This window comes from Tachysurus fulvidraco, chromosome 14 (genome assembly GCF_022655615.1).
Source record: "Tachysurus fulvidraco isolate hzauxx_2018 chromosome 14, HZAU_PFXX_2.0, whole genome shotgun sequence".
NCBI classification, from domain to species: domain Eukaryota; kingdom Metazoa; phylum Chordata; class Actinopteri; order Siluriformes; family Bagridae; genus Tachysurus; species Tachysurus fulvidraco.
Window position 1 is genome coordinate 24,809,957 of NC_062531.1, and position 11,057 is coordinate 24,821,013.

Here is an 11,057-nt window from a genome sequence, read left to right on the forward strand (position 1 = left end):
AGACTCATTACGTGGAGCTGCTGGTGGTGGTTGATAATGAGAGAGTAAGTTCTGATTCGTCTCTTTCTTTCTTCCTTCCTTTCTTTCTTTCCATCTTTCTTTCTTTCTACCTTCCTTCGAGCAGCTCTATGGACTGAACAGTAAATCACTCGGACAGTGTTTGTAGGACTTCCATCTTATTCTTAAACGTAGGAACAAAAGCTGTAAAACTGATGTCGACCTCTGACCTCTGTTCCTCAGTTCAACTACTCAAACCGCAATCAGACGGCGGTGCGAGAGGAGATGGTGCAGCTCGCTAACTACGTCGACAGCGTAAGTGTTTAAATAGAGAGGATTTATTTTTGTTTGGGTTTGTCGTTCTGTATGTGTAATATACGTGTACATTTATAATCGCTCTGTCTCTCTTGTCTCTCTCTTTTTTCTCTGTCTCTCTCTCTCAGATGTACATAGCTCTGAACATCCGGGTGGTGTTGGTGGGGTTGGAGATCTGGTCGGTGGTGAACTTTATCAATATAGACGGCAGTGCAGGCGAGGTGCTCGGACGCTTCACTCAGTGGAGGGAGAAGGAGCTCGTCCACCGTCGTCGCCATGACAGCGCTCAGCTCATCCTGTAAGTAGCTTCACGATGCACCAACAAACTCCAGATGTCTTTATTGACATAAACCGTGTAGGACGATACCATTTAGGAGCAATATTAATAATGTAACAGTCCTAATGTGCCCTTATCTCTCTCCCTCGCCTCTCTCTCTCTCTCTCTCTCTCTCTCTCTCTCTCTCTCTCTCTCTCTCTCTTTCTTTCTGTTTGCAGGAATAAAGGATATGGGAGTACAGCAGGCATGGCGTTTGTGGGCACGGCCTGCTCCAGGAGTCATGGGGGCGGGATCAACGCGGTACTTTGTCTCAGCCTGAATTCTCATTAGCCAAATTATACAGCACCCTCTGTGTGATCCCAGTGAATACTCTTAACTAATACTGTGTGTGTGTGTGTGTGTGTGTGTGTGTGTGTGTGTGTGTGTGTGTGTGTGTGTGTGTGTGTGTGTGTGTGTGTGTGTGTGCGTGTGTGTGCGCGCAGTTCACCAATAAAAATGTAGCGACATTCGCTTCCATTGTGGCTCATGAGCTCGGCCATAATCTCGGGATGAACCACGATGATGACGGGAGAGTCTGCAGATGTGATACGGGCAACTGCATCATGAACTCAGGGGCGACGTGAGTGTGTGTGTGTGTTTGTGTGTGTGTGTGTGTGTGTGTGTGTGTGTGTAAAAGTCTCTTCTCTTCTTTCCTCTCACCTTCTCTTCTCATTGCCTTTGTTCTCTCACTCTCTCAGTGGCTCACGGAACTTCAGCAGCTGCAGCGCGGATGACTTTGAGAAGTTGATCCTGAACACCGGAGGCACTTGCCTGCTGAACGTCCCACGGCCCGAAGAGGCCTACAGCGCCCCCTACTGCGGAAACAAGCTGGTGGACGTGGGAGAGGAGTGTGACTGCGGCTCTGAGGAGGTCAGAGCACCCGACTCGCTACAACCTGGGGGTTAACTCTCTAATGCACATTTAGTGTCGAGGTCATGAGGAGTGGTGATGATGGAAATTGTGTGTGTGTGTGTGTGTGTGTGTGTGTGTGTGTGTGTGTGTGTGTTGCAGGAGTGTGAGAAGGACCCCTGCTGTGAGCCTAAGACGTGCAAACTAAGAGCTGGTGCTGAATGTGCCTTTGGAGTGTGCTGCAAGTACTGCAGGGTAACACACACACACACACACACACACATGATATTTATTTAGATGTTTCTCGGTGTAACTTCTCCTTTTCTCTCCCTCTCTGTGTGTCAGTTCCTCCCCGGCGGCACCGTGTGCAGGAGCAGTACGGACGAATGCGATTTGCCGGAGTACTGCAACGGCTCGACTGCTCTGTGCCAGGCCGACGTGTTTAAGCAGAACGGACACCCGTGTCGCGATGGCGTGGCTTACTGCTACAACGGCCTGTGCCAGCATTATGACAGCCAGTGCCAGGCTCTGTTCGGTCCCAGTGAGTACGGCACACTGCATTCCTACTGCACACATTACAACATATGAGCCGAAGCTCACAAGACGCCGCTTAGACTCTGAGCACGACGCAGAGAACAGCAGGGAAGAGTGAATAATAGCAACGTACTGAACAGTCCTAGGAATCAGCAAATTGTGTGTGTGTGTGTGTGTGTGTGTGTGTGTGTGTGTGTGTGTGTGTCGCACAGAGGCAAAAGCTGCTCCTGAGGCTTGCTTTAAAGATGTGAACTCCAAAGGCGACCGCTTTGGGAACTGTGGATACCAGGGCAACAGCATGAAGAAGTGTGAGAGCAGGTATAACAGCTCAAACACCAGACTTTATCTTACATCATGTTTTCATCTTTGTACAGTGTGTGTGTCTGTGTCTGTGTCTGTGTGTCTGTGTCTGTGTGTGTGTCTGTGTGTGTGTGTGTCTGTGTGTGTGTGTGTCTGTGTGTGTGTGTGTCTGTGTGTGTGTGTCTGTGTCTGTGTGTGTGTGTGTGTGTGTGTGTGTGTGTGTTTTTTAATGCTAAATTCTGTAGTTATGCCTGTAAACACCCCCCCCCCCAACAATTTAGGGTAATGAAGTATGTAAATTAATGAACATTCTCTCTCATTCTCGCTCTCTCTCTTTCCCCGCTCTCTCATTCTCTCTCTCTTTCCCCCTCTCTCTCATTCTCTCACTCTCTCTCTCTCCTCTCTTTCCCCACCTTGCACTCTCTCTTTCACATTCTCTCTCTCTCACATTCTCTCTCTCTCACATTCTCTCTCTCTCTCTTTCTCTCTCTCTCTTTCTCTCTCTCTCTCTCTCTCTCTCTCTCTCTCTCTCTCTCTCTCTCTCTTTCCCCCATACCAGGAATGCTATGTGTGGGAAGCTGCAGTGTGAGAAAGCGGAGAAAACCATCGTGTTCGGCATCCAACCCACCTTCATCCATACCTCTATCGGAGACACCAACTGCTGGGGCGTGGACTTCCGCCTGGGCTCCGACGTTCCTGACCCAGGCATGGTCAATGAAGGCACAAAGTGTGGAGAGAACAAGGTCTCACACACACACACACACTCACACACACTCACACACACACCTATTTCCATGAGAAAGTATTTCACACGCGCGCTTCAGTGTTTGTCAGCAGGTTAATTTTAAAATTCTGAATGTAAACTCAGATTATTTTTAAATAATGAATAAAAATGCAAATCATGAATGTAAATTATTATGAATGTAAATTATAACAATAAGGACAACATTATTTTCATTTTATCTTTCGTTTATTGTGCGTAAATTCATGATTAATTAGATAATTGCATCAATATATATTTTTTTAAAACGCTTCGTTATTTGTTAGTTTTTATTTGTTGTTTTATTTTAATTTATTATTTTAAAATATTTAATACGGAGTAATTAAAAAAAAAAGGTAGAAATTGTGAGAAATATTGTGTAAAGAATAAAGAAGAGAACACGGGATATTTTTGCGAGTGTGTAAAATAAACGTGTGTGTGTGTGTGTGTGTGTGTGTGTGTGTGTGTGTGTGTGTGTGTGTGTGTGTGTGTGTGTGTTTTTAAATTTGTTTTGACCTCGTGATGATTTATGATTCCAGGTCTGTTTGAACTACGAGTGCAGAAGCTCTGACGAGCTGAAATATGACTGTGACGTACAGAACAAATGCCACGGTCATGGGGTGGGTGCCCTTTATCCTACTTTACCCATAATGCTTTGTTGCTGTCATGTATGTCTCGAAAGCTGATGTGGGTGTGTCTGTGTGTGTGACTCACTGTAGGTGTGTAACAGCAACAAGAACTGCCACTGTGAGTACAACTGGGCTCCACCGTTTTGTGACACCCCCGGCTACGGCGGCAGTATAGACAGCGGCCCCACGTGGAACGGTACCCACACACGGCGCTCACGCCACAACATCCTGCCACGTCTACACATTTGTATCCTGTATATTATCTGACTCGTCCCAATCGCGTCCCAAATATCACACCCATGCACTTTTACACCACTCGTGTGTTCACACTTCAAGAACCCGGATGCTTCATTTATCCCACTGAGAAAAACCCCAGATGTGGAATGTTGGACACTTCGTGCACCTGAAGCTGATTTTACATGACGCCACTCGGTTTGGAGGAGACGTCTCATAGATGTCTTTAATTAGTCCAAACATGTTGTGTGATTTATCTTTTAACGCCGTATTGTGTTAAAGCCACTGTAGCAGTGCGACGTTACACAAGTTTAACTGGGAAACTCTGTTAGTGTTCTGTTTTAGACGATACGACCTGCCGAACCTTCCCAGACTAGACTCTAAGGAGAATAGTGTAAATGTGTAGGGTTCAGTAATGTCATTCTCTCTCTCTCTCTCTCTCTTTCTCTCTCTCCTTCCTCTCTCTGTTTCTTTCTTCCTCTATCTCTCTCTCTCTCTCTCTCTCACACACACTCTCTCTGTCTTTGTCTCTCTCTACCTCTTCCTCTCTCTCTCTCTCTCTCTCACACACACTCTCTCTGTCTTTGTCTCTCTCTACCTCTTCCTCTCTCTCTTTCTCTCGGTCTGTCTCTCTCTTTCTGTTTCTCTCTCTCTCTCCCTCTCTCTCTGTTTCTTTCTCTCTCTCTTCTTCCTCCCCCTCTCTCTCTCTCTCTCTCTCACACACACACACAGATAAAGACAGGTCTACGAGAGACGGACTGCTGGTTTTCTTTTTCCTGGTTCTTCCTCTCCTGGTTTTGTGCTTCTTCGCCTTCGTCAGGAGAGACGAGCTGCGACGACGATTCTGCAGGAAAAAGCGCTCTCAGGGTTACGAGTGAGTGCTCCTCTTCCGCTCCAGTAACCATTACACACTGACGATGTCACAGTCTGTGGGTGGATAGTGACGGGGGTCTCGCTCGTCCCGGGATTTCTGCCTCAAATGAAAAAATGAAAAAACATTTTTTTTTTTTCAGAGCGAACAGCAGGCCGCAGACCAATAACACCCGGACTCCTGGGAATCAGCGTGGGAATCCCAGCAGCATAGTGAAAGACGGAGTAAGTGCCCATCTCACACACACACACACACACACACACACCACCTCATTTACTTACACATACGTCATCATTCTTTAGCTGCAAAAATCACACCTGGCTTCTGACTAATAGAAATAGTACGACTTTAATTTCACATCTGTTTAACAAGCTTTAATAGACTGAGCTCTGTGTGTGTGTGTGTGTGTGTGTGTGTGTGTGTGTGTGTGTGTGTGTGTGTGTGTGTGTGTGTGTGTCCTGCTTAAACAAAGTGATTAATGATATTAAATAATATTAATATTAATAATAATCATGATTAACAGAATAATCAGTTTTAACCAGCAGCAGTCTTTTACTGAGCGTTGGGTCACAGGGTCACAGGGTCACGGCCCCATAATGACAAGCTCTCTCTCTCTCACTCTCTCTCTCTCTCTCTCTCTCTCTCTCTCTCCTCCTGTGTATCATATAAAGCATCAGGCTCAGTTATTACCAGCTGAAGAGGTAAATATATTTGCAGTGTATATATTTACTAAGGAATAAAACACAACCCTCAGTGCCAGCTTCATTCTTTTTCTCGAGCCGCACTCTGTTTTGTTCCACTTACACCACAGACGTTCACGCTTTTTCTTTTGTTTTCTTTCATTCGTCAAACGACGATCCGTCGCTGCTCTCTGACGTGTCACAGCAGCTAGAATCGGATGTTCTTGTCCTTCGCCGTTCCTTGTTCACGTTAGATAAACGTCTCTATACGACGAAGAGCACAATTAAGTCAGCGAAAGAGGCGTTACTATAGTAACGCTATCGTATCAGAACGTTAATGTAAAGCTGTGACGCTGTCAGATCTGCTGTTGTTAAACACATCAACAGCCTACTGACCAATCAGAGCTGAGAAAGGAACAGTGCTGTGGTGTAAGTTCTCATCACTCAGTCAGGCTTTTATTTGGTTTGAGACTGTCGCTGCTTATTCCTCCTCCTGATCTCCTCATATCTCCTGCTCTCCTCTGGATTGAGGGCCAAGGGCCTTTCTCAGGGGCCCAGCAGTGGCAGCTTTGAACTCATGACCTTCCAATCAGTAATCCAACACCTTAACTACTGAGCTATCTCAACCTGCTCTGCACTCTTTTCTCATATCCTCATGCTCTCTTCCAACTCTTCTCATTCTCTTCTTTCATCTCCCACTCCTCCTCTACAATCCACTCCTCCTCCTGCTCTGCTCCTCCTCTCCTCTTCTCTCATCTCCTCCTGCTCTGCTCCTCCTTTCCTCTTCTCTCATCTCCTCCTGCTCTGCTCCTCCTCTTCTCTTCTCTCATCTCCTCCTGCTCTGCTCCTCCTCTCCTCTTCTCTAATCTTCTCTCCTCTCTTCCTCTCTCTTCTATTCTCTTCTCCTCTCTTCTTTTCTCTCTTCTCCTCTCTTCTATTCTCTCCACTCCTCTCCTCTTCTCACCTCCTGCTCTCCTCTTCTTACCTCCTGCTCTACTCCTCCTCTCCTTTTCTCCTGCTCTCCACTCCATCCTGTCACCTGTGTAGAGGTTTTGTGGTGCTGCTATAAAGCCCTATTTATTAAATGCTCATCTTTAAGCATGGCTTGTCAGGAGAAATGCTACTTCACTCTCTCTGTACTGCAGAACTAACTGCTATTTTTCTTATTTTAATAAGAAATTTAAGTCCCCCCCATGTATTCACCCACATCCCCAAACCTTGTCTCACGTATCTTACCTAGAGACATTTACACACTAGCCCTAGCTGCTAGCATGTAGCTGCACACGGGAGCAGCTGTCTCGGGCAAACTTTATTTCGTTTAATTAATTAATTAATTAATTAATTAACAAATAAATAAATAGCAGAAGACCAACAGGATAATTGTGTAGCATTTTACAGGTTTAAATGATTAAGTAAAAAAAACTTCAGACCTCAGTTTATTTATGAGATCAGAACAATTTAGTGACACAGTAATTAATGGGAGATGGATATCAGGAGACGCTCAGCCCTGCATTTCTTTCAAAGCGTCTCCAAACATCGACCATCGTATAAATCGTGTAATAATGAAGAATAAATAATGATGCAAAATAATAATAATAAACAGTATACACACACGATCTTCTAGTTCAGTGTCATCGATACACACAAAGCCTTTAGTGTTCAGTGAGTGTGTGTCAGATGTAGGCGTCAGTTCTTCCTGCAATATTCTCCTCCCGCTCACTGCTTGTTTTACTGAATAACTGCTTTTTTTTAATGATCGGTCAGACACCCGTTGTGTGTGTGTGTGTGTGTGTATTTGTCATGCTGTGTCATTTCTGTGCAGGTGGTTCACACGAGTAAGACCTCGTCATCGGCGCCACCGTACGCCGCCAGACCTCCACGCCCTGCGTTCACACGGTAACCACACAAACCCTCACTTTATCCCACACTCAAAGGAGTGTTTAAACAGACAAATGTTGAGCAAAGTCTGCGCATTTGAGTTCATATCTCTCTCTCTTTCCCTCTCTCTCTCCCTCTCTCTCTCCCATAGACCCCCTCCTCCTGCCAGTCAGCTCCTGCCTCAGAGACCTGCCCCTCCTCCCCCTGTATAACACACATCTCACACATCCAAGATAGGTGTGTGTGTGTGTGTGTGTGTGTGTGTGTGTGTGTGTGTGTGTGTGTGTGTGTGTGTGTGTGTGTGTGTGTGTGTGTGTGTGTGTAGAAAATCCAGACGGTGTGTGTGTGTGTGTGTGTGTGTGTAAGGAATCACGTGACCCCCTGCCCCCTGAACGTGACTCCGCCTCCTTGGCTTTTGACCATTTGTCACCTGTCAATCAAACAGCTGCTAAGCAGAAGTCATACGCAAAGGCCGGGACCCGAGATCCAACGGGCCCGATGTCTCTGATTCGAGGTTCCTATGGCAGCAAGTGGAATCTCTGATTTGTATTATTATAAGTTTGTTATAATCATGGAATGTAAAGGACCAGAACCACTGCAGCCAATTGCACTTTGGTATATTGCGGCACCAAAACAGTACATTAACGTCAAGATTCCTGAGAAATTAGGCCTTTTTTTTTTGTGTTAGCAAAAAAAGCGTGGGACTTTAATGCGGCAAGCATGAAATTTAACACGAATAATCTGATTTCACACATAAAGGTACAAATAATCAGTTGTCCGTTTCTGCATCGTCTGCCTTTTACGTTGGACGCAGCATAAAAGCTGTTTTTAAAAATATATATAACTTGTTATTCAAAATAATTTGCTACCATTTGAAAAATGGGAAATGCATTTAGAGAAGTTAAAATAAAATAAAAATGGTTATGACGGGTGGGGGGTTAGAACGTATTTGTTTGTAATCATTTCTTTAAAAGTAAAAACAAATCATGATGTCCTAAATATAAAATGTACATATATTTTTAAAAAAAAGGAAAAGAAAAATAATATATATGCAAAATACCATTGATGCAAACATGACAAGCCATTTCATTATTTTTTAGTTGTTTTTTTTTTTTTTTTTTTTTTAATGTAATTTTTTTCCCCGTTCTGGTTTGGAAGATGCCGTGCGTTTCTTTTTAAAACGAAAGGTCATAGTTTAATCCTGCAATATAAACAAACTCGGTGCACTGTCGGAGTTTCTTCCTCTTTTGTTGAACTTTTATATATATTTATCTCTCTCTGAGCAGATAAACCTCTAAAAGCATAATGTGATTCTTTTCATGTCATTTTTTTAATTAGAAATGGTCGTATTGTGGTGTAAAATATCTTGTCTGGGTTTAATCTGAGAAATTAAAGCCTTATTTTATATCATCTTTAAAGGGCTATGTGTCAGAGAACCCTGTTCAGATCCAGTAATGCAATATTCAAATCACACACACAGCTGTTTGTTAAGCATTCACCAATATGACTGTGTGTGTGTGTGTGTGTGTGAGAGAGAGAGAGAAAGCGAGAGTGTGTGTGAGAGAAAGCGAGAGTGTGTGTGAGAGAGCGAAAGTGTGTGTGTGAGAGACAGAGCGAGAGTGTGTGTGTGTGAGAGACAGAGCGAGAGTGTGTGTGTGAGAGAGAGATCGAGAGTGTGTGTGTGAGAGAGAGAGAGAGCGCGAGTGTGTGTGTGTGTGTGTGTGTGTGTGTGTGTGTGTGTGTGTGTGTGAGAGAGAGAGAGAGCGCGAGTGTGTGTGTGTGTGTGTGTGTGTGTGTGTGTGAGAGAGAGAGCGAGAGTGTGTGTGTGTGTGTGTGAGAGAGAGAACGAGAGTGTGTGTGTGAGAGAGAGAAAGTGCCATACAGTCTAATAACACCGAGCATCTGGTCTGAATTGATTTTTCTTCCTTTCTTTTCCGTCTGTTTCATACCGTTCTGATTGCACTGCGTCCCCGACACTTCCAGCTCCTCTCAGCACTGTTTGAGGAACAAAGTTGAACTTTGATCCCAAAAATAAAACAAAACGAAGACAAACGTATTGTTATTACTGTAAATGGATGGGAACTTGTATTGTAAGATGACATTATTGCAGTGTTTAAACCGAATCGAGAACGAACTCGAAGACTCTCTGGGTTGCTTTGTGACGTGTTTGCTGAAGATTTTGCTTTGGCTATTGCATATGAAAATAAATATTACTGTCATGGTTCTGTACAAACTCCTGCCATCGTGTCACTTCTGAGCCTCTGGCTGACTGGGTGTCCAATTACAATTCAGTTACAGTCAGATCTGTGCTTTGTATTATTTCAGCTTTTTTTTTTGCATTGTTTCCACAATGTGTGTTTTAATACAGACGTCAGACGTTAGCAGGTCCGAGTTTAGTCAGACATTATTGGGTCTGAGTTTAGTCAGATGTTGGCAGATCCGAGTTTAAACAGATGTTAGCAGATCCGAGTTTAGTCAGACGTTAGCAGGTCAGAAATTAGCAGGTCCGAGTTTAGTCAGATGTTAGTGGGTCCGAGTTTAGTCAGACGTTAGGGGGTCAGAGTTTAGTCAGACGTTATTGGGTCTGAGTTTAGTCAGACATTATTGGGTCTGAGTTTAGTCAGACGTTAGCAGGTCCGAGTTTAGTCAGATGTTAGTAGGTCCGAGTTTAGTCAGACATTAGCAGGTCTGAGTTTAGTCAGACGTTAGTGGGTCCGAGTTTAGTCAGACATTATTGGGTCTGAGTTTAGTCAGACATTAGCAGGTCCGAGTTTAGTCAGACGTTAGCAGATTTGAGTTTAGTCTGACATTATCAGGTCAGAAATTAGCAGGTCCGAGTTTAGTCAGACGTTAGTGGGTCCGAGTTTAGTCAGACATTAGCGGGTCCGAGTTTAGTCAGACATTAGCAGATCCGAGCTTAGTCAGACATTAGCAGGTCCGAGTTTAGTCAGACGTTAGGGGTCCGAGTTTAGTCAGATGTTAGGGGTCCGAGTTTAGTCAGACGTTAGGGGGTCCGAGTTTAGTCAGACGTTATTGGGTCTGAGTTTAGTCAGACATTATTGGGTCTGAGTTTAGTCAGACATTAGCAGATTCGAGCTTAGTCAGACATTATTGGGTCTGAGTTTAGTCAGACGTTATCAGGTCAGAAATTAGCAGGTCCGAGTTTAGTCAGACATTATTGGGTCCGAGTTTAGTCAGACATTATTGGGTCCGAGTTTAGTCAGACATTATTGGGTCCGAGTTTAGTCAGACGTTATGGGGTCCGAGTTTAGTCAGACATTATTGGGTCCGAGTTTAGTCAGACATTATTGGGTCCGAGTGTAGTCAGACATTATTGGGTCCGAGTTTAGTCAGACGTTATGGGGTCCGAGTTTAGTCAGACGTTATTGGGTCCGAGTTTAGTCAGACGTTATTGGGTCCGAGTTTAGTCAGACGTTATTGGGTCCGAGTTTAGTCAGACGTTATTGGGTCCGACTTTAGTCAGACGTTATTGGGTCCGACTTTAGTCAGACGTTATTGGGTCCGAGTTTAGTCAGACATTATTGGGTCCGAGTGTAGTCAGACATTATTGGGTCCGAGTGTAGTCAGACATTATTGGGTCCGAGTTTAGTCAGACGTTATGGGGTCCGAGTTTAGTCAGACATTATTGGGTCCGAGTTTAGTCAGACGTTATCAGGTCCGAGTTTATCGCGGG

At 44.4% G+C, this 11,057-nt stretch overlaps 1 protein-coding gene across 5 annotated transcripts in view; it reads left to right on the forward strand.

The window, feature by feature from the left end:
• The window catches only part of adam9 (ADAM metallopeptidase domain 9), a 21,586-nt gene extending 12,811 nt beyond the window's left edge, over nucleotides 1–8,775 (forward strand). For 2 of the 5 annotated variants that reach the window (XM_047822904.1, XM_047822906.1), the window contains exons 7-24: nucleotides 1–44; nucleotides 241–312; nucleotides 441–610; nucleotides 808–889; nucleotides 1,072–1,208; nucleotides 1,327–1,498; nucleotides 1,640–1,732; nucleotides 1,823–2,018; nucleotides 2,224–2,329; nucleotides 2,871–3,054; nucleotides 3,611–3,691; nucleotides 3,791–3,896; nucleotides 4,667–4,808; nucleotides 4,948–5,029; nucleotides 5,477–5,506; nucleotides 7,308–7,381; nucleotides 7,515–7,600; nucleotides 7,657–8,775. The exon at nucleotides 1–44 is cut by the window's left edge and continues 22 nt beyond it. In XM_047822904.1, the coding sequence (XP_047678860.1) occupies nucleotides 1–44; nucleotides 241–312; nucleotides 441–610; nucleotides 808–889; nucleotides 1,072–1,208; nucleotides 1,327–1,498; nucleotides 1,640–1,732; nucleotides 1,823–2,018; nucleotides 2,224–2,329; nucleotides 2,871–3,054; nucleotides 3,611–3,691; nucleotides 3,791–3,896; nucleotides 4,667–4,808; nucleotides 4,948–5,029; nucleotides 5,477–5,506; nucleotides 7,308–7,381; nucleotides 7,515–7,575 (1,832 nt within the window). In that variant the 3' untranslated portion in view covers nucleotides 7,576–7,600; nucleotides 7,657–8,775. The remainder of the gene's footprint in view (nucleotides 45–240; nucleotides 313–440; nucleotides 611–807; nucleotides 890–1,071; nucleotides 1,209–1,326; nucleotides 1,499–1,639; nucleotides 1,733–1,822; nucleotides 2,019–2,223; nucleotides 2,330–2,870; nucleotides 3,055–3,610; nucleotides 3,692–3,790; nucleotides 3,897–4,666; nucleotides 4,809–4,947; nucleotides 5,030–5,476; nucleotides 5,507–7,307; nucleotides 7,382–7,514; nucleotides 7,601–7,656) is intronic. The other 3 variants (XM_047822905.1, XM_027141964.2, XM_027143443.2) reach the window with 3 other exon arrangements.
• Nucleotides 8,776–11,057: the final 2,282 nt, after the last annotated feature.